General features: G+C 37.8%; 1 protein-coding gene across 1 annotated transcript; it reads left to right on the top strand.

Moving 5' to 3' along the window:
* The first annotated feature begins 1,605 nt into the window (after positions 1 to 1,605).
* ATP6V1E1 (ATPase H+ transporting V1 subunit E1) lies at positions 1,606 to 24,757 on the top strand. The gene is made up of 9 exons (XM_021001598.2): positions 1,606 to 1,753; positions 5,137 to 5,202; positions 8,831 to 8,940; positions 9,180 to 9,246; positions 16,111 to 16,200; positions 16,902 to 16,970; positions 18,527 to 18,621; positions 20,101 to 20,188; positions 24,159 to 24,757. Exons 1-9 carry the CDS (start codon positions 1,721 to 1,723, stop codon positions 24,219 to 24,221), a joined length of 681 nt encoding a protein of 226 aa, XP_020857257.1. The 5' UTR covers positions 1,606 to 1,720; the 3' UTR covers positions 24,222 to 24,757.
* Positions 24,758 to 25,213: the final 456 nt, after the last annotated feature.

Raw genomic sequence — 25,213 nt, 5'->3', positions numbered from 1 at the left:
GCTTTGCTAGAGTGCATAGCTGTGAAGCTGTGTGTTGAGGGCTTATTTATTTTAATTTGCTCAGGTAGTAGAATAGATAAATAAAAATAAATAAGTAAAAATAACAAACCTTTTAAAAATTGCCAGATGTGAAAAAAAGTCATTTTGGGGAAGCCTACTTTCAGCCAACGTGACTGAGAGGAATTGCACTGAGTAATGATGAAGAGTTCCCTGATTAATTGCTGAGCTGGAACTCAGTAGATATACAAAAGCAGCAACTCATCCTCCTTTATTCCTTTTGGAAAGACAGGTCTGGTTTGAGTAGCCTCCTGAGAGCTGTGGGGACTATTCACAGCTGGCTATGGTGGCCATGAACACAAGGCACCTTCTGTCTCTTCGGGGTTTGTTCTATCTTAACTGTAAGTAAATGATTATACTGAGAGGGAAGCATTCAGATGAATTTGTACTTTCTAAAAGGCCCAAAGATCCTGGGAGACCTACAAGGTGAACACGACCTGAGTGCCCAGAATGGCAACGGCCAATAGTAAGGAAAGTATCTTTAATGGTAATGGGTAGATGCACACAGGATGGATAAATTCAGTGAGTGTGATCCTTCATGGTGGAGAGAAGTGCCAGCTTTGTACTCAAGAAAGGCACAGAACCTTGGAGCCTGACTGAGCTCCCTTCATACTAAAACTGAACCTAAAGAGAAATTTGTGAGGATAAGAGAGAAAGCATTTCCAGTCCTAGGATCTATTACTCTGTCACGTGTATTCCCTATCTATGTGCTTCGCTACTCTGAGCTCAGTCTTCCTGTAGATACAGTGTGTATTTGTGAGAGTGAGTCCCAAATTTAGGGGTGGGGAGAGATGTTTTAGAATAATCATCTTAGTAAAAGCCTTTGCTAAAGGTTTATTAAGTCAACTGATGAATTTAATTATCAGCACGAAGGTAGGGGCTCAGGAGCTGCAGAAGGATCCACAGATTACTCCTAGAACCCGAGAGTAGGACTCCAAACCTCAGGTTTAAATGTTAACACTGTAAGTGACCCAGAGTGGGGATTAATGATTTCTGTTCCAAGGAATGGCTTTCCAGGGTAGGAGATGGGAGGACATATTCCAAAATGGTGATGAAAAATCAGAAGGTGTCAATAAAAAGTTTTATAAAATAGGTATTTTCTATATATAGTGTTTGTCTTTACATAAACTTGAGACTTGCAATCCACAGCCTCCCTCCCTGCCAAAAAAGAAAAAAAAAGTCTTTCTGGCTAAAATAGATTAACTCCTTGAATTATTCAAAGAACCAATTCAATTTTCTGTTTACTCTGAACGACAGGAGTCCAAATGTATAGTTGGGTACAAAGAAATACAAAGGACTAGGAACGCTTTCGGACACAAACACTGCTAGGGAGGATCTCTTTCCCCCCTCAAGGACATAATTGCTGACGAATCCGTAAGACTAATAAGATGAGGAAGGCAGCCCGATAGCTTCCGGATCGTAATTTATTCCGCCGTGAGGGGGCGGGGAAATGGGCGGGGCTTTGCTGACTCCTCTTTTTCCCATTGGCAGCCGGGGAAGAGAAAAAGGGGGCGGGCGCCGTTACCTGGAGGAGCAGCTGACCGGAACCGGAAGCTTGGACTTGTCAAGTGAAGAAAAACGGTAGCGCCCGGCCTCCAGGGCTGTTTCATCTTCTGCTGTGCTCCGAAGCTGACGGCTCGCTGCAGGAGCAGCTGCTGTCACCATGGCTCTCAGCGACGCCGACGTCCAGAAGCAGGTACGAAGCCTACACTCTGGAACAAGCGTCAGCTTTCCGAGGTTGACGGACCCGGAGGTGTTGGGCTGGAGAAGTGGTTCTGGTAACGCGAGGACGAGGGGGTCCGCGTAGCCTCCGTGGCCTTTCTCCCTGGGTCCTTGGGGTCGCCTGTCGAGGGGGAGGGCGAGGTGCGGAAGGTCGTTGACTGCAGTAATTCTGCCACCTCCTGGGACTTAGCCCCTATCCTGCCCTGGATCTGAGGCTTTGGGACCGATGACGACTCTTCTCCCGGCGAACGCAAGGCCCCTTTTGCGTACCCGGCTCCGCGGGTGTTTGCTTAGTAGGGGGCAGAGGGAGGGGAAAGGGGTGTTCTCTTCAGGGATTAGAAATTCGCCCTGTTCATCTCCGATTGGATTTTTTAGCTTTGCTGGGGCTTTAAGTGTGATTCTGTCAAATTTGTCGGGTTTCCCGGTAGAGCAATCCTAAAGTGTTCCGCCGTTGCTACACTTAATTTGCAAGAAAAAAGGAAGTATTGTGGGAAGAGCACTAGATTGGGAATCAGGAGACCTGGGTTCTCTTTTTATCTCTGCCTCGTGATCTTGGGCAAGACACTAGGACTATTTGGTTTTCAGTAAGATGTGAGGATTGGTTTAGATCGAAGAGTCTTAACTTTAATGAACTTGGTTTCTTTTGTAATCCTACGTATTTTATTTTATGGATTTAAAAACATTCTGAGAAAGGTCTGTCTATAGGCTATACTAGGCTGCCAAAGGGGAGCTATGGCACGAAAAAGATTAAGGATGATCTCCAAGGTCCCTTCTGTTCATAACATTCTCTAATTCTATTAAAACCTACCTTGTGAGTTCAAAAACAACACTTCAGAATATTTGCGTTGTCTGTATCATTTGGTGATTTCTTTTAGAAAAAAGAAGGGTAGACCTATAAGTAATTTCCATTTGAGTTCATAGCAGTGAGGAACCAGTGTCCTTTCAGTTAAGTACCCTTGCCAAAAGGGTTTTTACAGACAAGGAAACTAAGATCATATTAGCAGGTAAATGGTAGAAACAAATTTAGAGCTAAGCCCCTGAGCTGCCATATTTTGAGGTAGTTGGAGGATTATCTGACTGATATTCACAGATTGGTGAATCTGCTGGATGAGGAATGGGCTAAAACCACATTGGAATATGGAATTTTTTTCTCTCAGGCTTGGAAATAAAACTATATATTCTTTACTATCTTGATTGTTACTCCATTAAGTAAGAGAGAGAGCAGTCTTTTTTAGCCTTAACTGCTGCTGATTTCTAATTAAAATTTAGTTGAGAAAAACTTACAGAAAATCTTGTATTGGTATGCATTGAAAATGAATTGAAAAATTGAAAATGAAAATGAAGGGGGTGTATAGAGTAAAGGTAACAAGGGGAGTGTTTTCTTAATTACTGAAGGGAGCCAAAAGTCTTTGAATCTTTAATTAATTAAACCTAAGAATCTTTGATTAATTAATTAACCTAAGATTTGAAGGCTATTCTCCTCTCCTCCCCCAGATCCCCAGAAGTCTCTCTTGTTAAAGAAGATTTACTCCCAAAGAATCAATTCATTTTCCTATTTGTTTCTGCCAAGTGACAGGTGTTGAAATGTAAAGGTATTTGGGTACAGAGAATCTAGTTTGTTGTCTATAAACTGCTTTATTACTGGGGGGGGGAAGGGGAAGGGAACAAGCATTTATATAGTGCCTACTGTGTGCCAGGCTAAGTGGCTAAATACTTTACAAATGTTATTTCATTTGCTCTTATAATAAATTATTTAATTCAGTCAACATTTATGATTTATTGGGTGTTAAATTTATATTTTAGTTGTGTAATGCTTTTTTGAGTAATTTTTTAAAAGATTGCTATTATATGAAAATATTTTGTTGTTAAAATATAACAAATTCTATTTTGCATGTTTTGTTTAGGGAACTTCTTTTTGCTTAGGAAAATGTCTGTTGTCTAGGTTTATTCTACAGTGAATTTACGGTTGTGTAAAGAGAAGAGGATTGTTATCTTTGAGAAGGCCAGAATTTTCTGCTTTGAGGCTAGAATGTACGCATCCCTTTGGCTAAACTTTCTTTCCAACAAATCTCTGAGATAGAACACATTGTCCTCTTTGACAGTGCCCCGGACTCTTAAGAGATCTGCACTGATCTAGTCAGAACCAGTTGCAGAGTCCTTCAAATAATGAAGGCAGATAATGCAGGTTTGAGCCAGGGGACAATATCATGTTAAACAAGGTTTCTGTAGCATTTATAAATACCTACTTTTTTTTTTGGTTGTTGTTGTGTTAGTTAAGGCAATTTAAAACCTCAGACACTAGGCAGGCTGAACGAGTTGCTTCAAATTGAATAGCACCAGTCATATCCTCAAGGTCTTTGAAGAGGTCCCTCTTACAGTCACAGTATTTTTCCACAAGTATAATAAACTTAAGAGTGATGATATTGTATGCCTGAAAATTGGAACTTAAAGTCTTTTGTTCATGTTTAAGGTACAAAAGTTTCATAATTATATAGATATTTTATAGATTTTTTAGATATATGAAAAGCCTACTTTTAAAGATATCTGTTTACTGAGACTTAGGATCCCTTGGGTAGTATTCCTGGTTTACTTCAATATGCAGGAATGTTATTATATTCAGATGGTCAAAATATGTTCATAATGTATTCTTTGTAGAATATGCCTCAAGAAATAAGTAGTGTCAGAAAACAAAACAAAACAAAACAAAAAAGGCGGGGGCAGCTAGGTGGCTCGTCTCTGGATTTAGGAGGACCTGAGTTCAAAGGCGACCTCAGACACATAACACGTACTAGCAAGTCACTTAACCCCATTGCCTAGCTAAAAAACAAAACAAAACAAAACAACAAAAAGAAATAAGTAGTGTGATACTGTTTCCAGAGTTAAATCCACAAGGGTTTCCCGGCTACCTTGTACTTCTACAAAGTATTTATGTTATAGGACATAATGATCTAGGGGAAAAAAAGTAGTTAGTAGGGGCAGCTAGGTGCTGCAGTGAATAGAGCTCTGGTCTTGGAGTCAGAAGGACCTGAGTTCAAATCCAGCCTCAGGCACTTAACACTTACTAGCTGTGTGACCTTGGGCAAGTCACTTAACCCCGATTGCCTCACCGAAAAGCAAAGCAAAAAAACCCAAAAAAGTAGTTAGTAGATAATTTCTTTTTTAATTTTTAATTTACTAGTTACTGATTTTAGGCCTAATTGTTATCAATAAATTTGATTAAATAGGTTGGCCTAGAGTCTCACCCAAGACTGTAGAGAGTTGTTTAAAGTGTTTCAGATTTGGATGTGAAAGGAAAGGTGCTGTACTTTAAAATATTTTTGAGCCAAAAAAAAAAATCTGATTTTTTTCTTCATATAGATCAAACACATGATGGCTTTCATCGAACAGGAAGCAAATGAGAAGGCCGAAGAAATAGATGCAAAGGTAAGATTAATGCTTTTTAGTGCAGTATAAGTATATTTTTATTCTTTATACAACTAGTTGATTTAGGGGATATAAGCATTTACGCTGTTAAGTGTCAGTGAAGTTCAGAAATCAGCTTACTAGAAATTCTCAGTTGCAAATGCTCTGATAAGGCCATCAGAGAGGAGTAATTTTCCTATGGAAACTTGGAATTTAGGCATTTAATGCCTTTGAATAGACCATAGCCTATAGGACCAGGAAAAATGTGGTCTTTGTATACAGAAAACAGTTTTGTAAGCATTATCTTTTTTTTCCTTGAAAATTAATTTAGGCTATGAGAAATACCTCAGGATTCCTTTAATGGAAATCAGATAAATGTAGATTTTTTACTTCTGAAAACCAGAAACGAACAGCCATGCTTGCACTATGAATATTTTGTTTCTGTTTCAATATAATTGGTTTCCTTGGTAATCCTGTTAAACTTATTGAAATGCATAAAAGTTCCATGTGGAAAGTATGCAAATAAACTAATGAAAATGAGCCACCTGATAAATATTGTATGATTAGTAGCATAAAAGACAGCTTTTTTTCCTCTCCTATAAACAGGAAACATCTGAAATTAAATTGCCATGATAAAGTCTCATTAAAAAACAGAACAAACCCCCCCAAAAAACATTCTGAGAAAGAGTCCATAGGTTTCACCAGCTTGCTAAGGGAGTCCATAACATAGAAAAAAGGTTAAGAACCCCTGCTTTAATCGACCAACAAGCATTTCTTAAGTGCTTACAAAATGCCAAATGCTAAGCCAAGCTGTTACAAAGAAAAAGCAAAAAAGATTTTGCATTCAGCATAAATTAATCAGAACATAAATATATAGTAGATGGATGCTAGGAGGGAGTGTCACTAGCAGCTGGGGTGACCAGGAAAGTCTTCCTGGAGTAGGCAGCCCTTGAGCTAACCCTAAAAGGAAACCATAGATTTTAATAGTCACGTGATGAGAAACATCAAGTAAGCCAATACGGTTAGGTGGGAGAATTTGCAGACAAGAGTAGAATATATGAAGATGGGGCTAGGTTATAAAGAGCTTTCGGTGCTTCCTGGAAGTAGGAGAAAGCAACTGGAATTTATGTGGTGGGGGAGAGTGAGGGACAGTTTTAGATCTACACTTCAGAAAAATCACTTTAGCATCTAGGTGGAAGATGGATTGGAGAGGGAGAAAATTTGAGATAGGGAATTTAATTAGAAGACTATTGTAGCTGAGAGCCTGCACTAGGGTGTGAGTGGAGAGAATGGTAGCTGTGAAGGTAGAAAGATTTGGCAGCGGATTGTGGGGTGAGTACAAGTGAAGAATTGAAGATGATACCTAACAATAATTGGGAAGTTCAAACCACTAGAGGATTTTGGGGGGAAATCTCACTTTTGGACATTTTTGAATTTGACATACATGTGAGATATCCAGTGTGAAATGTCCTTTTGGATGTTGGTGATGCAAGATTGGAGCCCTCGAGAAAAACTGGGCTGGAAAAATAGAAACAATGGGAAGTGATAAGATTATCTAGTGAGAAAACACTGAAAGAAAAGAGGGGACTGAGCCTTATTTAAACATGCTATCTGTTAGCCACTTACTAAATTCCTTACAAATTTATCTCATTTGATCTTCACAATAACCATGTGAGGTAGACGCCATTATTCTCCGTATTTTACTATTGAGACACTAACCTTTAGTGAGCGTTCTGGATGATATTGAGGAAAAGAAAAGAAATGATCAGATGAAGAAAGTAGAGAGTAGTGTCAAAACCTTAGGCCACAGAGAGTATGTAGGAGTTGAAGATGATGTGTAGTGTCAAATATTGGCAGAGAAGTATGGGAATTAAGAAGAGGTAACTTTGGAGAGCGCAGTTTCAGTCGAAGTCAGAAGCCAGAGTTTAAAAGAGAGTTTGAAAAGAGATGGTAGAGGCACAGATAATAGTTTGCTTTTTCAAGGACGTTAGTTGAGAAGAGGAAGAAAGATAAATGGTTAGCTGGTGGGTATGATCACATCTAGCAAAGGTGTTTTGAAGAGGGGGGAGATAGTAGGTATATTGGAAGAGACTAAAGAGGAGAATGGTAAATGAAGAAGTAGAGATGATGGTGGAGGCGGTTAGCTAGAGAAGACAATAGGATCAAAGGTACATTTTGTTGTACCTTGTTAAAGCCTTGGCTTTAAGGGAAGTTAACTTCCCAATTTTTTTTGTGCTCAGGGAATTCCTGCTGTGAATTCCATCTGTAATTTCTGTAATTACTCTTTGAATGTTTTCTGACACACTGAGCTTAAGTGTCACAGATAGTATGTATCAGAGGCAAGACATAAACCTACCATCTTCCCATCTCCAAGGCCAACCATTGACTGTCATCTGTATCACTGTCCCAACGAACAGATGCAGCCTTAAAATTGGCCATGTTGGGTTTTATAGACACAGGAAAAAGAAAATCACTCTCAAATTTTCTGATACATTTGACTAACTCGACAGTACAATTTTAGGAAAAGATTTTCTTGTTGTGTGATGGTGTTTTGATGATCACACATGCTACGGCCTTTTTTATTTTACCAATTACAACGTTCATTTCTTCTTGGACCATTATCCATCTGATGTTCTTCAGATATAGAAATCTCAGCATCATCTGCAACATCTTTATTCTACCCTGATGGGAAAGGAGATAAGCTGTTAAGTTGGGTTTTTTGTGTGATTGTTTCAGAACGTGAAGACTCAATTGCTATTTTTAAATACTAAGGCATTTTAATTATAAATTTTAGCTCATTTTTTCAAATCTTCAATTTCAGTTGTTATTCATGGACTTCAGATAGACAGAATAGGAGGAAAAATCAGAATTTATGGCCTTATACGAGAAAAGTAAATTTGAATGAGAACTTTTAACATTTTACTTTTTTTTTTTTGGCTAGAAAATGGGGTTAAGTGACTTGCCCAGGGTCACACAGCTAGTGAGTGTTATGAGTCTGAGGCCGAATTTGAACTCAGGTCCTCCTGAATCCAGGGCAGGTGCTCTATGCACCGTGCCACCTAGCTGCCCCATTTTACTTTTCTTGAAAGAAAATTCATCTCTTCTCTGGAGAGAATGTTTTGCAGCCTAATTTGCATACAATTCTTGATCAAATATTTTTAGTTTCTCAAGATCAGTTAATCTTTGTTCTTAATAATAACTGATATTTATATATCTTAAGGTTTGCAAAGCACTTGACATAATATTTTTCATTTGATCCTCCTAATTTTATAAGGTTAATGCTTATAAGTATTGTCTCCATTTTACAGATATAGAAACTAAGGTTCAGAAGTTAACTAGTAAAGTGTTAGAAGCAGAATTTGAACCCCAGTCTCACTGAAGTTCAATGTTTCCTCCTGCCTCACACTGCCTTTCCTGTATGTATTAGAGAATTATCTGTCTCTCATTTTTCAGATTATTAAAGCTAAAAAAGCAAATTCTAATGAGATGAGGCAGAATAAATTTCAAATTTTCCACATTGAATGACATAGTTATGACAAAACACACATTACTTAGGAGTTTGGACAACAGGTTTGCTGCCATGTTGGAACTTTTTTTTTTTTGTCAGTAATTAGTGCCTCTTATCTGAATGTAAGTTGGTTCCATATAGGCAGAAGAAGAGTTCAACATTGAGAAAGGTCGTCTTGTGCAAACGCAGAGACTGAAGATAATGGAGTATTATGAAAAGAAGGAGAAACAAATTGAGCAGCAGAAGAAAATGTAAGTAGCTTCTGCTTCCTGGTCTGTTGAATAAACTTTCCCACTTGTGAGTAAAGAACTTTAGTAATGGCACTCACTGAAATCATTGGGCAAAACATGGGTAAATATTAGCTCCAGTAAAGCTGCAGTTGGTCTTTAGTGAGAAAAGCATTTACTCTTTGTCCAGAATGTATAGCAGCTCCTGCTGCTGTTGTTAAAAGCACTCTGTACTGACTCTTATATTTCCATGCAACTTCCAGTCAGATGTCCAACTTGATGAATCAGGCGAGATTGAAAGTCCTCAGAGCCAGAGACAACCTTATCTCAGTGAGTATCTAGCCCTGTGGTAATTTTTTTTAATGTACTTTGCTTTGATAGGGATTGAATTGACCCAGTTTATTCCATTAAATAGTTGATGATTTGATTTTTAAACAGATGGAATGTCAAATATGTTTAGGTCAAATATAAGTAACTTAGCAAAAGAATTTCTATAATTGCCATTCAAATTATAGAGAACAGCTCTCAAATTAGAATCCTTTATCACTGACTTGCTGACCAGTCCTTAAATTGTATAATTCATCTTTTCTGCTGCTGAGCTCAGAGGATGGGAAGAAATTATAGCTAATTTAGTTTGTCTAATGGAACAGAAATACAAAATGTTCATAGCTCCAAGCAGCTGATAATTTATGTCTTAAACAATTTTTAGCCTTCTGTGAATGGTGGTAGTTTCCCCCTAGAAGAGAATTCCTTTATCAAATTAGGTTGATTGACTCACCTAGTTCATTAACTACTTTAAAGAATAGTAATCCTTTTTGGTCATAGTTAATGTAGTTAGTTACAGTATTCTCCAGTGACACAAAAGGTGTAACTTTCTTGCAGGTGCCATTTATAAAATTCGAAGTGTTAGAGGTTTGTGAATTTATTACAGATGAAGAATTGTGCAAGAGATGTGTCAAAAGATAACAAAGAAAGGAGCTAGCAGAAATGGTCAGTCATGCAGCAAGAGTGGAGAATAATATAGATAGCCTGCATGCTTCACTGGTACCCATGCGTTGTCAAGAGACGTTGAGGAAGAACTAGTACATTGGGAGTAAATAGACAAGAGTATTATAAGATGAAAAGGCATGGATGGTTTGCACTTTGCAGCATTGGAAGGAGTGATCACAGAGCTATGCTATAAAGTGTCGACGAAGTTTATGATGTAAATGCCATAACATTGTTTAGTATTAGTGCCAAGTGTTTTACCACATTCACATAGTTATGATCAAATACTAGTTTTTATAATTTGGAACATCTAGTTTATTTCTTTGTTCCATTTATTGAACACAATCCTCTTAGAAGTGGAAAATGCTGAAGAAGATCTAGTTTATTGTAGAAATACTTTTCATAACATATCCTTTGATAACTTAATTGTTTTAGATGGTGGAGTGTGTGTGTGTGTGTATACACACACATATATATGTATATATATGCATATATTATGTGTACATAAAAATCAAGAACCTTTTCTCAGTAGATTCAATTGATTATGAACAAGAAGCTCTAAAAAGAAGAGAAGCAGGGTATCAACCATATGTAAAAATATTCCCAGTTAATAATGAAATATATAAATTGGAATATGCTTCAAGTCATTAAATTGTGCGTACCCTTTGACCCAGCAGTACCACTACTTTGTCACCTATCTCAAAGAAGAAAAAGGAGAGTGTTGTATGTGTTGTCTATGTAAGTGTGTATTCCACCAACAGCGCACCAGTGTGCTTATTTTTCTACAATCTCTCCGACATTAGCCATTACCATCTTTTGTCATAAGTGCTTACTATGTGTCATGCACCATACTAATTGATAACAATATAAAAAAAGACAAAAGAAGGTTCCTGCTCTCCAATAACTTACTGTCTAATAGTGGAAACAAAACACAGACAACAACTTGCAAATAAGATATATAGATGATAAACTGGAGATAGTCAACAGAGGGAAGATATGAGCATTGAGGGGAAATTGGAAAAGGTTTCTTTTAGAAGGTGAGATTTTAGCTGGTTTTTGAAGGAAACCAGGAGGGAGCAGAGAATTGGCAATAAAGTGAATACCCTGTCAATTGGGGGATGATTCAGCAAGTTTTGTTTATGAATGTAGTGGAATATCACTATTGTGTGGTAAGAAATGGCAGAAAGGATGATGATTAACTGATGAAGAATGAAATGAACATAACCTCAAGAACAATATATAAAATAACGTAAAGAAAAACAACTGAAGAAAGATGTAAGAATTTGGATCAGTTCAGTTGCCAACCTCTATTCTAAAGGATAGAACATGTTCCTCCTTTCTTAACAATGAGATAATGGACCATAGGTGCAAAGCAATATACTCTCAGATGTAATCAGTTTGGGAATTTGTTTTGCTTGACTGTACTTTAGGAGAGGGCTTTTATTTTGAAGGGAGAAAAGATTTGTGAGTCAAAGTAATAGGTAGTAATTATGATAATGCAAAAAAAAGAAATATCAGTGAAGCCTTAAATACATGGAAGAAAGTAGAAGGAAGTTCAGAATGGAATTCGAGACAGTCTGGACAGTGTTGGTACTATTGTCTTAAATTTAACATATGCTTTTTAAAAAATATATACTTTTTTTGGTTTTGTATGCCAAATGGTACCTTTCTTTTTTTTAAATAGTATTTTATTTTTTTCCAATTACATGTAAAGACAATTTCTAACATTTATTTTTAAAAATTTTTGAGTTTCAAATTTTCTTCCTCCCTCCCCTCCTTAACAAGAGTTTTAAATAATTTTCATATATGTGCAGTCATGTAAAACATATTCATTATGTTGTGAAAGAAGAAATAAACCAAAAGGAAAAAGTCGAAAAAAAGATAAAGCAGCTGAAAATAGTATATTTCAATCTGTTTTCAGGCTCCATCAGTTCTTTCTCTGAATGTGGTTTGCATTTTCCATCATGAGTCCTTTGGAATTGTCTTGGAAAAATATACTTTAGAAAAGAGCAAGATGTAGATAATAGAAACTCATTGTTTTATATATAAACCTCATTGCCTGTTTTCTGTATATGGAAATGTTTGTGTTTGTCATTAAATTCTTGGATAATGTCCAGAGATTAGGGAACTAGTAGTCTTATTGTACTCTGCCTTGAACATACGGCATATTGTGTTCAGTTCTGGTTGCCATGTGTTAGGAAGTAAATTGATGTGCTGGAGATAATCTAGAGAAGATGAAAATCTTGAAGTGGGGGGGCAAGGGAAGGGCGACCTGAGGAAGAGAAGCCTTTGGGGGAGGGGGCGCGAAGGCAGGAGAGAGAGCTTTATGAAGCACTGTCATTTGGAAGAGTGGTTATACTTGTTCTGCTTGCTAAGAGCAGTGGGTAGAAGTTGAAGAGATAAAATTTTGCTTTGCAAGAAAGCTTGTGTATGATCAGAGCTGTCTCAAAGTGGAATAAACTGCTATGGGACATCATATCTTTAATTTAATTCAGCAAGCATTTATTAAATTGCTATGTGCAAGGCACTGTCCTAGTTGCTGAAAATACAAGGATAAAAACAAAAAAACATCTCTTATGCAGCTTACAAACAAGTAAACAGATACATACAAGGAAATTTGAGAAGGGAACATCACGGTATGATGTGGCAAGGAACTAGGGACTCTTTGAAGTAGGGGAGAAGACAGTACATTGTGAGCACTAATGATAGTCCGTACAAAGGCATGGCGGCGACAGATAAGATGTCAGATCTGGTTAACAGGAATGTGAGAGGAGTCACGTGAAACAGATATGGGGATATTCATTGTAGCCTATTTCAGAAGGGCTTTGAAGGCCAAACTGAGGAATCTGTATTTTTATCTTAGAGGCAGTTAGGGATCCACAGAAGACTCTTGTTTAGAGGAGTAGTAACACAGTCATTTGGCAGCTGATTGGATTATGGAGAATGAGGAAGAAGGAAGAGTTTAGGTTTCTGAGGTTACAAAACGGAGTGACTTTCAGGATGGTTTTGTTGTTCAGTTGAGTCCAACTCTTCACAACTCCATGTGGGGTTTTCTTGGCAAAGATATGGGAGCGGTTAGCCATTTCCTTCTCCGGTTCATTTTACAGATGAGGAAACTGAGGCAAACAAGGTTAAGTGTCTTGCCTAGGCTCATACAACTAGTAGGTGTCTGAGGCTGACTTTTAACTCAGGGAAATGAGTCTTCTTAGGGGCAGCTAGGTGGCACGGGAGATAGAACACTGGCCTTGAAGTCCGGAGGACCTGAGTTCAAATGTGGCCTTAGACACTTGACACTAGCTGTGTGACCCTGGGCAAGTCACTTAACTCTGATTGCCTCACCCCCCCACCAAAGAGAGAGAGAGACAGAGAGACAGAGAGACAGAAAAGAAAAGCCTCCTCAGTGGAAATGAGTCTTCTTGATTTCAGGCCCAACCCTCTTCTCCGCTGTGCCACCTAGCTGTCCCATAAAGACCTCATGAAAATATAGAAAAGCAGAAATACTAAAGCCTTCATTTCTTTTTTATTTATTTGTTTTCGGTTTTTGCTAGGCAGTGGGGTTAAGTGATTTGCCCAGGGTCACACAGCTAGTAAGTGTCAAGTGTCTGAGGCTGGATTTGAATTCAGGTCTTCCTGACTCCAGGGCTGGTGCTCTATTCACTGCGCCCCAAGCCTTTATTTCTTTAGGCAGTTAAATTAGATTCAATAAGAGGTCCTTAAAGAATTAAAAAGAAATTGGAGACTAAATATAATTCTAAGAACTGATGGGATCAAAGAAAAAAGTATAGAAAATTTCATCAAATAATATGACAGTGAGAGAACACATTAGATTTATGCAGCTAAAGCAGTTTTAGAAGAAAATATATATCTAGAGTATTTTTATCAACAAAAGGGAAAAAATGAATTGGGTATGAAATTTTAAAAACTTGAAAAACATCAAAAAATCCTCAACTAGGTAAGAAAGTAGAAAAATCTGAAAGTTAAAGAGTTTAATAAAACTAAAAGGGCAGCTAGGTGGTGCAGTGGATAGAGTGCTGGCCCTGAAGTCAGGAGGACCTGAGTTCAAATGCCACCTCAGACCAAACACGTGACACTTACTAGCTGTGTGACCCTGGGCAAGTCACTTAACCCCAATTGCCTAAAACAAAAACACACCAAAAAAACCTGAAAGCAAAAAGCCCATTGAATTGATAAATCTAGAATCTGTTGGGGGGCTTTTTGGGGGGTAGACTAGTAAAATAAATAAGCAGTTACCAACCTGATAATAAAAAAAAGTCAAATTTTTCATATCAAGAAGAGAACTTACAACGATTCAAGAGGAAATAATCAGAAATGATTTTTGCCCTACTGTCAAAGCTGGTGGGGAGAAAATGAATGAATACTAACAAAAATATAAAATATTCAATGAAAGAAGAAATATACTATTTAACCAAAAAGAAATTGAATAAACCATAAATGAACTACCAAAGAAGAAAAACAGGAACAGATGGATTTATAAGTGAGTATCAAACATTGAAAGAACAATTTGATTCCAATACTATCTAAGCTGTTTACAGTAATAAGAAGATAAGGCATACTTCTAGTCTTCATACCAAAGGCAGGAAGAGACAAAGCATAGAAAAGAAAATACAGGCCAGTATTCCCAAAAACATTTGATGCAGAAATTTTCAGACAAAATATTAGTAAGTAAGCTGTGACAACATATTAAAAAGATTATTCACTATGGTCAGGTTTGGTTTACACCAAGACTGCTCTTCCCAGTTGGTTCAATATGAGAAAGAATATAGCAAATAATTTTTTAGAAAAAGCATACGATTATACCAATAGATAGTGAAAAAGCTTTTGACAAAATTCACCATTGATTTTCAGAACTTATAGGAATAAAGACTTTTTCTTACTATAGTAAATAATATTTGTCTTAATCTAAGAACAAACATTATATATAATAAGGGTAAAATTAGAGGCCTTTCCAGTAAGGAATCCAGTAAATATCACCAGTGCTAGTTAACATAGTGCTAGAAATGCTAGCCATAGCAAGAAAACAAAGCAGTAATTATTAAAATGATTTAGTACTATTTCAAAAAAGAGGGAGGTGATTAGTGGAAGAGTTTAGGTATACAACAAACAGAATCAAACAAATACAATAGCATAGTGTTTGATAAACCTGAAAATTATAGTTACTCAGGAGAAAAACTGATAGGAAAACTAGACAAGCATTCTGGTAAGTTCTAAAATGGATACAGGAACAAATCAGAGGAATAAGGAAGACTTTGCTTTTCAGTTTTTTTAGATAGAGGAAGACCATGATAAAATGAACAGAGTTTTCGAAGAAAGAAATCCAAGCTTTCAATAATCATGAAAAAATACTGTCACTAATAACTATAGAAATCCAAATTAAAGCAACTTTTAAGGATCCACCTCATACCTACCTATGACAGTGGCAAAGGTGACAAAAGAGGAAAATGACAAATGTTGTTAGGGCTGTGGGAAAAAAGGGTACACTGATTTACTGTTGGTGGAGCTGTGAATTGGTCCAGAAAGTTAACAAAGTGTATATATACCCTTTGACCCAGGTATAGCTCTACTAAGCCTATGAAAGAAAGAGGAATATATATAAACGTATTTATAGCAACTAATTTTGTGGTAGCTAAAAATTGAAAATGAAGAAGACTTCTGTTTGGAGAAAAACTAAACAAATCATGATGCATGAATATAATGGACTATTATTGTGCTATCATAAATGATAAAATGAATAATTTTAATGGAAATTGAGAAGACCTTTTTGAACTGATTAAAAGTAAAAAAAGTTGAAATAAGAACAATTTATGCAATGGGACAGTAGCAGGAGGAAGAAATTTTTAAAAATACTTATTAAAAAATTAAAATAAACTATTCTTTAAAAGAGGATTGATAATTGTTATGGAGTCGTTTCAGTCATGTCCAACTCTCCATAACTCTATTTGGGATTTTCCATTTTCTTCTCCAGCTCGTTTTACAGATGAGCAAACGGATAAATAGGGTTAAGTGACTGGCCCAAGCTCACACAGTTATTACTAAGTGTCTGAGGCTAGATTTCACCTCAAGTTCTCCTGACTCCAGAGCCAGCACTCTCTGTGCACTGTGCCACCAGCTGCCTCATCTTCAGGCATGTGGAGTATTTTTTCAGGATTTGAAAATGACTTTCCCCATTCCTTTATTCTTTCTCTTCAGGACTTACTAACTGAAGCGAAGCAGAGACTCTCCAAGGTAGTGAAAGACACAACCAGGTATCAGGTGCTTTTGGATGGTCTAGTCCTTCAGGTAATTTTGTCTACTATATAATATGGCCAGAGGCCCCACCCTTTCTAGAAAACATTTCCTAGAACTTTTTACTAAGTACTACCTCCTTTAGTATTAGAAAGAACTTAGTAATCATGAAATAATCTCATTTCTGTCAACTTTCTTTTAATAAAGCTTTCCTTTAATTTTTTTTTCCTTTTCCTTATCTAGTATGGAAATCTGTGCTATCTAGCCTAATAATGGTCCTGATGGCATTTTCCTACAAATTTATGCTAAATAACTCAAGCAAAGTTTACTCACAACACTCAAGTTCTAACTTCTAGTTTGTGTCACAGACCCTTACTATAAATGTTGACTTTTGACAGTTTGACCAAAGAATCTATGTGCTTATTCATTGTCTGACACTATATCTTATAATTATCTTAATTATAGTATCTTAATTACAGTAAGACTTATTCTTTCATGGCCTGTAGCCAATAAAAAACGAAAACTGGGTTTTGTTTTAGCCTAACTCTCTTATCTGCATTTTTATGTTACCAAATAAAATCTTAACTTCACTTTTATTGTTTATGTAAATACTGTTATCTCTCGGAAACTTTTATTTATCTTTTTTCCTAAGCTACATAAAATGAGTGCCAGAAAAACTTTCTTCTCTTGCTTTTGCTGTCTGAAGATTTTATTTTGTATTTTCTGCCAGTTCTATTTATTCTTATCTTGTACAGGGTTTATACCAGTTGCTGGAGCCACGAATGATTGTCCGTTGCAAGAAAGAAGATCTCCCTCTGGTCAAGGTAAACAATATGATGCTCATAAGAGAAGAACACTTTCTTTTTTGTTGTTGTTTTTTTTAAATTTTATTAATTTATTTTGATTTATCAACAATCACTTCCATATGCTTTTGAGTTGAAAATTTTTCTCCCCCTTCCTCCCCCCCACCCTCCCCAAGACAGCGCACAATCTGATATAGGCTTTACATTTACATACCCATTAAACATATTTTCACATTAGTGAAGTTGTAAGTAAAAATTAAAACCAATAGGAGGAACCATCAGAAAGATGAAACAAAACTCAACAGAAGGTAAAAATAAGTGAGAGCGATTCGACTTCCATCGTTCTTTCTTTGGATGTGGACAGCATTTTCCATCCCAAGGCCTCTGGAGATGTCTTAGATCCTTGTAATGCTGAGAATGGTTCAGTTTAACAACGTTAGTCATCGCATAACGTGGCTGTTATTGTGTACAAAGTCCTCTTGGTTCTGCTCACTTCACTCAACATCAGACCATACAAGTCTTCCCAGGTTTTTCTGAAGTCAGCCTGTTCATCATTTCTTATAGCACAATAGTATTCCATTACATTCATGTACCACGACTTGCTCAGCCATTCCCCAGTTGATGGGCATCCTCTCAATTTCCAATTCTTTGCCACCACAAAAAGAGCTGCTATGAATATTTTTGTACATATGAAAATATTTGTACATTTGGGTCTTTTTCCCATTTGTTTGATCTCTTTGGGATATAGCCCTAGAAGTGCTATTGCTGGATCAAAGGGTATGCACATTTTTGTAGCCCTTTGGGCATAGTTCCTAACGAACACTTTCTTTCTTTAAGAGGGAACTGTTTGGACTTCCAGCTACCCTGAATCAGGGGCGTTGAAACATGGCATGTAGAAAGTATTTGTATTTACTATCATCTCTGGGGGAAAAACTATATATTTTTTTCTGGAGCATTCAATTATTATCAATGACTGGTCCCTTAAGATGGGTTTAACTTAGCAGTGGGATTGAGTCAGTCTGTTACAGAAAAATATGAAATTCAAAAAATCAGTATGTAGGAGGGCTCACTCAGGCAAAACAAACAGTTAAAAATATAAAGGTTTATTGATAGAACATATTCTCTGTTACTATTTTGGTGCCCTACAGTGGAGTGGTCCTAAAAATCTAACTGCACATTGGTCTCCTACTGTGTAGTACCTTTTTTTCCCAGAAAGTAGATTACTTAACAAAAATAAGCAATACTTGTAAGCTAACATAAAATCAATAAAATATATTGCAATAATTTACATCTTTATTCTATAATTAATAACTGAAATTTCAGATACAAAAGTAAAATGATAAAAATCTCTGACATCTCCAGCCTAGTACAGTGTTGGCTTAATTCTTAAAGAAAATGGAGAGGTTGCTTGAGTGGAGGTGCTTCTCACACTTTGAATTTTTGATGTGTAAAAACAGTAGCATTTATTCAGCCCTTTGCAATCACAGTGAACATTCACATGTTTTCTTATTTGTGTATACTCCAAAGTTGCTGCCAAAACCTTTAATCAGTATTCAGTATTGTCTTTTGGTTTCTAGGCTGCAGTGCAAAAAGCAATCCCTATGTACAAGATTGCAACCACAAAAGATGTTGATGTCCAAGTTGATCAGGAGGCATATCTGCCAGAAGAAATGTAAGGAGCACTATTATTGCTTTAATATCTAGCTCCCTAGATTAAGGACTAAAGATGAATCCTTTTGCTTAACATTTATTATGGTATAATTTCTCCAAGCCACTTAAAACCCCATGGTCGAATTGGACAGTGAGCTTACAACTAACAATGCTGTGGCTTTTCTTTGTATGCTTTTTTATATTCCTCTCCCTTGTTCATTACTTGAGAGATATCCCAGAAGCCAGCTTCCTAGGGAATAAACTGTGGATGTTATCCAGCAGAGAAGTGTGTGTCATATATGTGCCTTAAACAGAGCTCCAAGCAGAAGTAGAAATCAAGTAGCTACTGTATACTAAATGCTAATGCTGTGTGCACTAGGTGCTAGAAGGAATGAAAAAGAGAAATAAATAACACAATCTCTTGAGCAGTGTATCATAAAAGAAAATCAGGGGGCAGCTAGGTAGCGCAGTGGATAGGGCACCTGGGTTCAGGAGGACCTGAGTTCAAATGTGGCCTCAGACACATAACACTTACTAGCTGTGTGACCTTGGGCAAGTCACTGGACCCCATTGCCTAGCAAAAATAAAATAAAATAAAATAAAATCAGATCACTGTGATGGCCCTTTCTGCCAACAAGCAGTTGGAGTGGACCACAAGATGTGTCTGGATAAAGACAGTGGAGCCTGATTCGTTGCCTTCACCGCCTTTGTAGTATGGGATGCTGATATGGCAAGGACAGTCTTGAGGCGTCCTCAGCATTGTGATCCCCACTGCTATAAAGCAGGTCTTGGGGACCTAAACTCATTCCACATTCTTTGTTAGAACTGTCTCTGCGATTACGGTTGAGAGCCCTTCATTGTACACAATGAAGCAGCAGTGAAAAATAAAGATCTATCTTTCATTCTCAGGGAGCTCAAATCTAATCAGGGTGACCAAAGGCAGATGAAATAAATAACTACAAGACAATTACAAGACAACAGATTAAAACATTTTAAAGATAATATTCAGATTAATTTTCATTAAAACTTAATTATTACAAAATAAAGGTTTGTAAAACAAAAATTTCCAAGTCCCAGCTGATATCAGATATTAAAGAATTTTTGTGCACCAAAAGCAGTTTTGCCCTTGGGTTTCCTATAACAAAATTTGATCTGCAGGTGCTGAGGTCCTGAGGGCTTGGGAGTGATCAAAGTGGAATGCTGGGGGAAGAAGTGGATTTTAAGTCAGGACTCATTGTTCCATTGCAGTAGAGCGCCTAGGGCCCTCCCTATTCTGCTTGCTTGGCAACGGACAACACTATTTTCACTCAATACTTATCAAGTGAAATACTACTTGTACTGTAATTTTATACCCATTGTGTGCTTTTTTGCACTAATTTGTTATTATATTATTTATTGCTTAGAGGAGCAGGGTTCTCTTAAAGTGCTGGTATTTTATGCCCAAATACTATCTTGTCAAAGATATTGTTGAATCTGAAAATTATTACTATCTTTTTTCCAGAGCTGGAGGTGTTGAAATTTATAATGGGGATCGTAAAATAAAAGTTTCTAATACCCTGGAAAGTAGATTGGATCTTATAGCCCAACAGGTAAGTAGAAGTAGTCATTGATATTCACTTTTCCTATTTACCAAATTCAAGCTTTGGTGGGGAGGGGCATAGGGAGCAAATGTCCTCAGCTTGTCTGGAAATGAGGGACGCTGATATTTGGGGTTTTGTCACTTTGTTTCTAGAATAGGTCAGTACAGAAGGGTCTCTGGAGCTGTATGTAGGCAGTGATCTTGAAGAGAATAATTATCAGGCACTGGGTCACATGTACTGAGGTGATTTCTTCTCACATAAAAGAGGATTCGAGATCTTTTTGAGCTCTAATTATACATAATATTTTGCTTTGTGTAGCAAATGCTAATCAAAGTTCCCCTCTTGTAGGAATGAAAGGAAATAAAGGAAATATTCCTTTGAGAGTGGCTGCTGCAGTCTTTCTATTAGGGAGTTTTGAGCAGTGCACTTGGGAGTGAGAGGAGTTGTTTGGGAAGTATCTCCTTCCCAAAAATCAATAGTATTCAGGCTTGAATGATCACCACAAAACCAGCTGGGAATATGTCGGTGCTCCTGGATACTTTGCAGTATGTGCAGTCGTGGCAGAGGCCTGTTCCTCATTGAGGAATGCAAGTTGCTCTCCAGTCAAATACTTGTCTTACTGTGCTAGCATACTGTGTTAGGAAGTAGCTCAAGATGACCTAACAGGCATTTGCTAAGCACCTGGGCAACATGTCTGAAAACATCATGCTAAAAAGCACTCTGAAGCACTTTGGAATTGCTTGGGTGACATGGGAGACACTGGCAGAGGACGGCCCAGCACGGCGTGCCCTCATCAGAGAAGGTGCTGTGCTCTCTGAGCAAAGCAGAATTGAAGTGGCTCAAAAGAAACGCGAGATGCATAAATTTAGAGAATCCACCGCAGATATTCACATGGACTACTAGTGCCTGACCTGTGTTAGAGCATTCCGAGCTCGTATAGGTCTGATCGGCCGCAGTCAGACACACTGTAACTTGACTCTAACATAGTGATGCCATTTTGGTCCTCTCTGAGAACAAAGAACAGTAACCAGCCAACCAACTAAACCTGGGAATTCCAGACTGTCCCTGTCCTCCAGGTGTTTAGATAAGGTAGATGAGTCTGGTATGAAGGATGAGTTGGGGTGGAGGGGTAGAAGATAGAGACAGAAGGGTTTATTAGGAGTCTGTGGTAGTCTAGGGGTGTGGTAAGAAGGGCAAGAAAGCAAAAGCAAGAAAGATGAGTCTAGGGGCAGCTAGGTGGTGCAGTGGATAGAGCACCGACCCTGGAGTCAGGAGGACCTGAATTCAGATGTGGTCTCAGACACATAACACTCACTGGCTGTGTGACTCTGGGCAAGTCACTTAACCCCAATTGCCTCATATAAAAAAAAAAAAAAGAAAGATGAGTCTAACTCTAAAGGTTTCTTAAAACAGTTAATGGAGGCACCAACAATGTTGGGCATGTCTTATCATTTGTACTTCTGTTACCCCGCACATTAAACCTTCTTGCACTTGTAAGCATTTGTAAGGGGTCCCAGGCCTACAGTAGGAACATTTCTTGGTAGGAGAATAGTCCAAATTTTTCTAGTAAAGTCTTTTTAGTGTTAATGGATACCTAATACACTTAGCTGAATTGTGATGTATGGAAGACCTGGTAAATAAGAGTTTGAGGGAATGGGATGACTATCTTTGAGAATAACAGTTTGGGAGTTGGAAAAACCTTCTTTGGCTGCCTAGTCCGGCCAGACCATGTGACAAATGATTACCCAGCCTCTGACTGAAGACGACCCGACCCAGCACTATTCCAGTTTTGTGTTGGTCTGATTACATCAAGTAAACGTGCCTCTTTGCCACTCATTTCCCCAGGTTCAGACGGTCACCTCCTCATTGCAACACAAGATCTCATTAGCATTTTTGCCTGCCGCATCACACTCCTGATTCATATTGAACTTGCAGTCCATGTAACCCCAAGATCTTTTCAGAACCACTATCTCTACATGCCTCCCCCATCAGTACCAAGAACAAATCCTTTAGGTACTCCCCTGGAGAAGGTCGATCAATGTTTACATTGAAGCATTTAGTCTGGCAATCCAACCAGTTCCCAAATTCATCCAGTTAGATTATCTGAACCATATCTTTCCATCTTCTCTGAAAGAATAGGTTGAGATACTTAAAAGTTTTATTAAACTCTTAAACTATATCCACAGTATTCGTCTCATCTACTGGTTTTGTAATCCTTTCAAAAAAGGAAATGAGGTTAGTTTGGCATGACTTGTTTTTGAAGAAGGCTATACTGGCAAGAAGTTTTTGTTTCTTCAGTTTCTTTTCGAATATCTTTTTTGCGGGGAGGAGAAGTAACTTTCTGGCTTAGGAACAGTTCATTTTCAGTAAGTATAATCTCAGTATGGCAAGGGCAACTTGTATAGTTTGATTTGGCCATGAGCCCTATAAGTATTCCTGCTCATTTTGGGAATTACACTAACCAGAGGGTGGTATTATTCTTGGGATGAGGATAACTGGCTTAGGATGGCCAAAGAATCCCCCAGTCTTTTCTCATCCTCCTTCTGTTACCCTCACGAGGGCCATGGAATGAGGCCTTGCTTTCACTGGGCTGAGACATGAATTCTAGGGATAGGCTGGGACAGCTTGTTCCTTCTAGGTGGCCCACAAGAAACCCAGGCTGGCTCTTGTAATCACTGCCTCTTTTTCTAAATGTTTGCCAAACAAAATCAAGCTCACTGGCCTGTATTTGGCATACTGTTCTCTTCTTGTTTTTGAAAATTAGGATATTTGTCCATTTTCAATTTGTAGTACCTACTCTTTAGGACCTCTGTGTGTGTGTGTACTCACAACATATATACACATACGATGGTATAACTTATGAGCCAGGTGGCTTGGATTCATTCAGGGCAGCTTTCTCCTCCTTTAGCTTGAGGCAACTACCTGTTGGTCACTTTTTTTTTGTCATTTCCATTCTCCTTAGTAGGAAAAAAAAAACCAGAAATCAAGAATTGAGCAACTTTCCCCCCCAGTTTTCAGTTAGCAATATCTCATTTGCCCCAAACAAAATAAGAGTTCTAACTCACCAGGTTTTGCATGCAAGAGATCTTTATTTTATTCAAATCTTTGCATACTTGTCAGTCAAGGGCAGATTTTTATGTTTACCACTTGTTACACCTCACCAGCTCCTTACAGGACCAATAACTTGGTTGAGATGGACAGGTTTTGGTTTTATTTAGGGTAGCTTGCAAATTCTGCTTTCCTATTCCTTTTTCCTCTACTCAATTCAAGCTCTTACCATCTCTTGCCTGAACTATTATGGTAGCTTCCTAATTGGTTTCCCTGTCTGTATTCTCTACCTTCTCCAGTCCATTTCTCACAGCTGCCAAAATGATATTCCTAAAACAAGTTTCACCATTATCACTCTTGTGGAAATTTCCTGTGGTTCCCCATTACTTGTGGGATAAAATGCAAACTCTCCAGCATTTAAAGCCCTTCAGAGTATGCCTCTAACCTGTCTTTCTAAGTTTATCATACATAACTTCCTTTTATGCATACTTTCATCCATCCCCATGGCTGGAATGCATTCACTCATCTCCTTCTTAGAATCTTCCTTCAAAGCCCAGCTGAAGTGCCACTTTCTAAAAGAAGCTTTTCCTGATTTTCCTGAGCAGCACCTTCTCCTCCACCCCAAGTTGGTAGTGCTCAGTCACCTAAAATTAACATAAATATTCCTTCTCCAGCTGATTTTGCAGATAAGAAACTGAGGCAAACAGAGTTAAGTGACTTGACCGGGGTCACACAGCTAGTGAGTGTCCGAGGCCAGATTTGAACTCACAAAGATGAGTCTGGACACCGTATCCACTGCACCAACTAGTTGCCCATCTGGCATACAGCAGGCACTGAAAAAAAAAGTAGTTACTGAATGCTGTATGGATTAATGGACTGGAACTCAAGGGGGAATTAAAGGAGGGAACAACCCTGTTCTTTCTCTTCGCAGGTGATGCCAGAAGTCCGTGGGGCCTTGTTTGGTGCTAATGCCAACAGGAAATTTTTGGATTAAGCCTCTGATGAGGTGGGATCCATTCCATCTGCTGTATTGATGAGTTATGTGTCTAAAGTTGAAGAAACAACTATGAATGTTCCTCCTTTCTGATGCTCTGACATTGTCCTATGTCCTTAAGTGGAGTAGCCTTTGTATAGAATGCCATTAGCCTATTTGTTAACTTTGGGAGAGAATTTATGGACTTAAATTGTCAACAAGTAACCTAGTTCATCTAGATGTGACTAAGTTCTGATCTCTACATTCTGGGGACAAGGGGATTACATATCAGTTGCATGGTTTTCACTGAGAATCCTTCTATGATCTGCCTTAGATTGGAGTGAGCTGTGTACGTGAGGTATATTATAGCCTCTTTGTATTTTATTTCTGTAGGTTACTTTAATATGCATAAGGAGCATGCATTCACTCCTGCATTAATAGTATTACCCCTGTCAACTATTTGGGCTGAGAGGCTTTCCTCAGGTATATCTGTGATTCAAAAACCCAAGCTATATGAATATGCTTTATTTGTTAAAATAAAAACTATGTGGATCAAACTATAATAATCTCTTATTCAGGACATTCACAGATTTGAGAGTTAGGTGAAATGTTGAGGGTGTCATCTAAGAAAGAATAGCTTTCTACCTACTTTGGAGCATTTACTTCACAAATTAGTACATTTCCTGTTAACCTTTTTTTTTTTTAAAGTCTGTGCCAGATCTGTGATTACTGTCCGATCTCATACGCTATAGTAATGTGGTACAATCCCATTTAGGATTCTAAGACATTTGGTAGAAAAATACTTTTATTCATTTAGGCTAAAATTGTGAGTTATGGTGGATTTGCATTCAAGGGCATGTTACCACCATCCTCTACAATCTTTCTCCTGCTACAGTAGTCTTGGGATGTGTGGGAAAGACTTGGCTTTTGTAGTCCTTTCTTCTTGGGAAATGAACACATTTGTAAGCTCATTTTTTTCTTATAGCGGACTTAGGGAATTCTGAACAATTATG

The sequence above is a fragment of the Phascolarctos cinereus genome, unplaced genomic scaffold (assembly GCF_003287225.1).
Source record: "Phascolarctos cinereus isolate Bilbo 61053 unplaced genomic scaffold, phaCin_HiC Scaffold_1;HRSCAF=81, whole genome shotgun sequence".
Taxonomy (NCBI): Eukaryota; Metazoa; Chordata; class Mammalia; order Diprotodontia; family Phascolarctidae; genus Phascolarctos; species Phascolarctos cinereus.
Note: the sequence above shows the minus strand (reverse complement) of the source record. Positions and strands in the feature narration are given on the sequence as shown.

Bases quoted from the DNA above. Each gene is read 5' to 3' on its own strand.
- ATP6V1E1 (XM_021001598.2), top strand. From the start codon at position 1,721: ATGGCTCTCAGCGACGCCGACGTCCAGAAGCAG. The intron at 8,941-9,179 runs GTAAGTAGCTTC...TGCAACTTCCAG, and splicing joins ATTGAGCAGCAGAAGAAAAT to TCAGATGTCCAACTTGATGA. The intron at 16,201-16,901 runs GTAATTTTGTCT...TATCTTGTACAG, and splicing joins TGGATGGTCTAGTCCTTCAG to GGTTTATACCAGTTGCTGGA.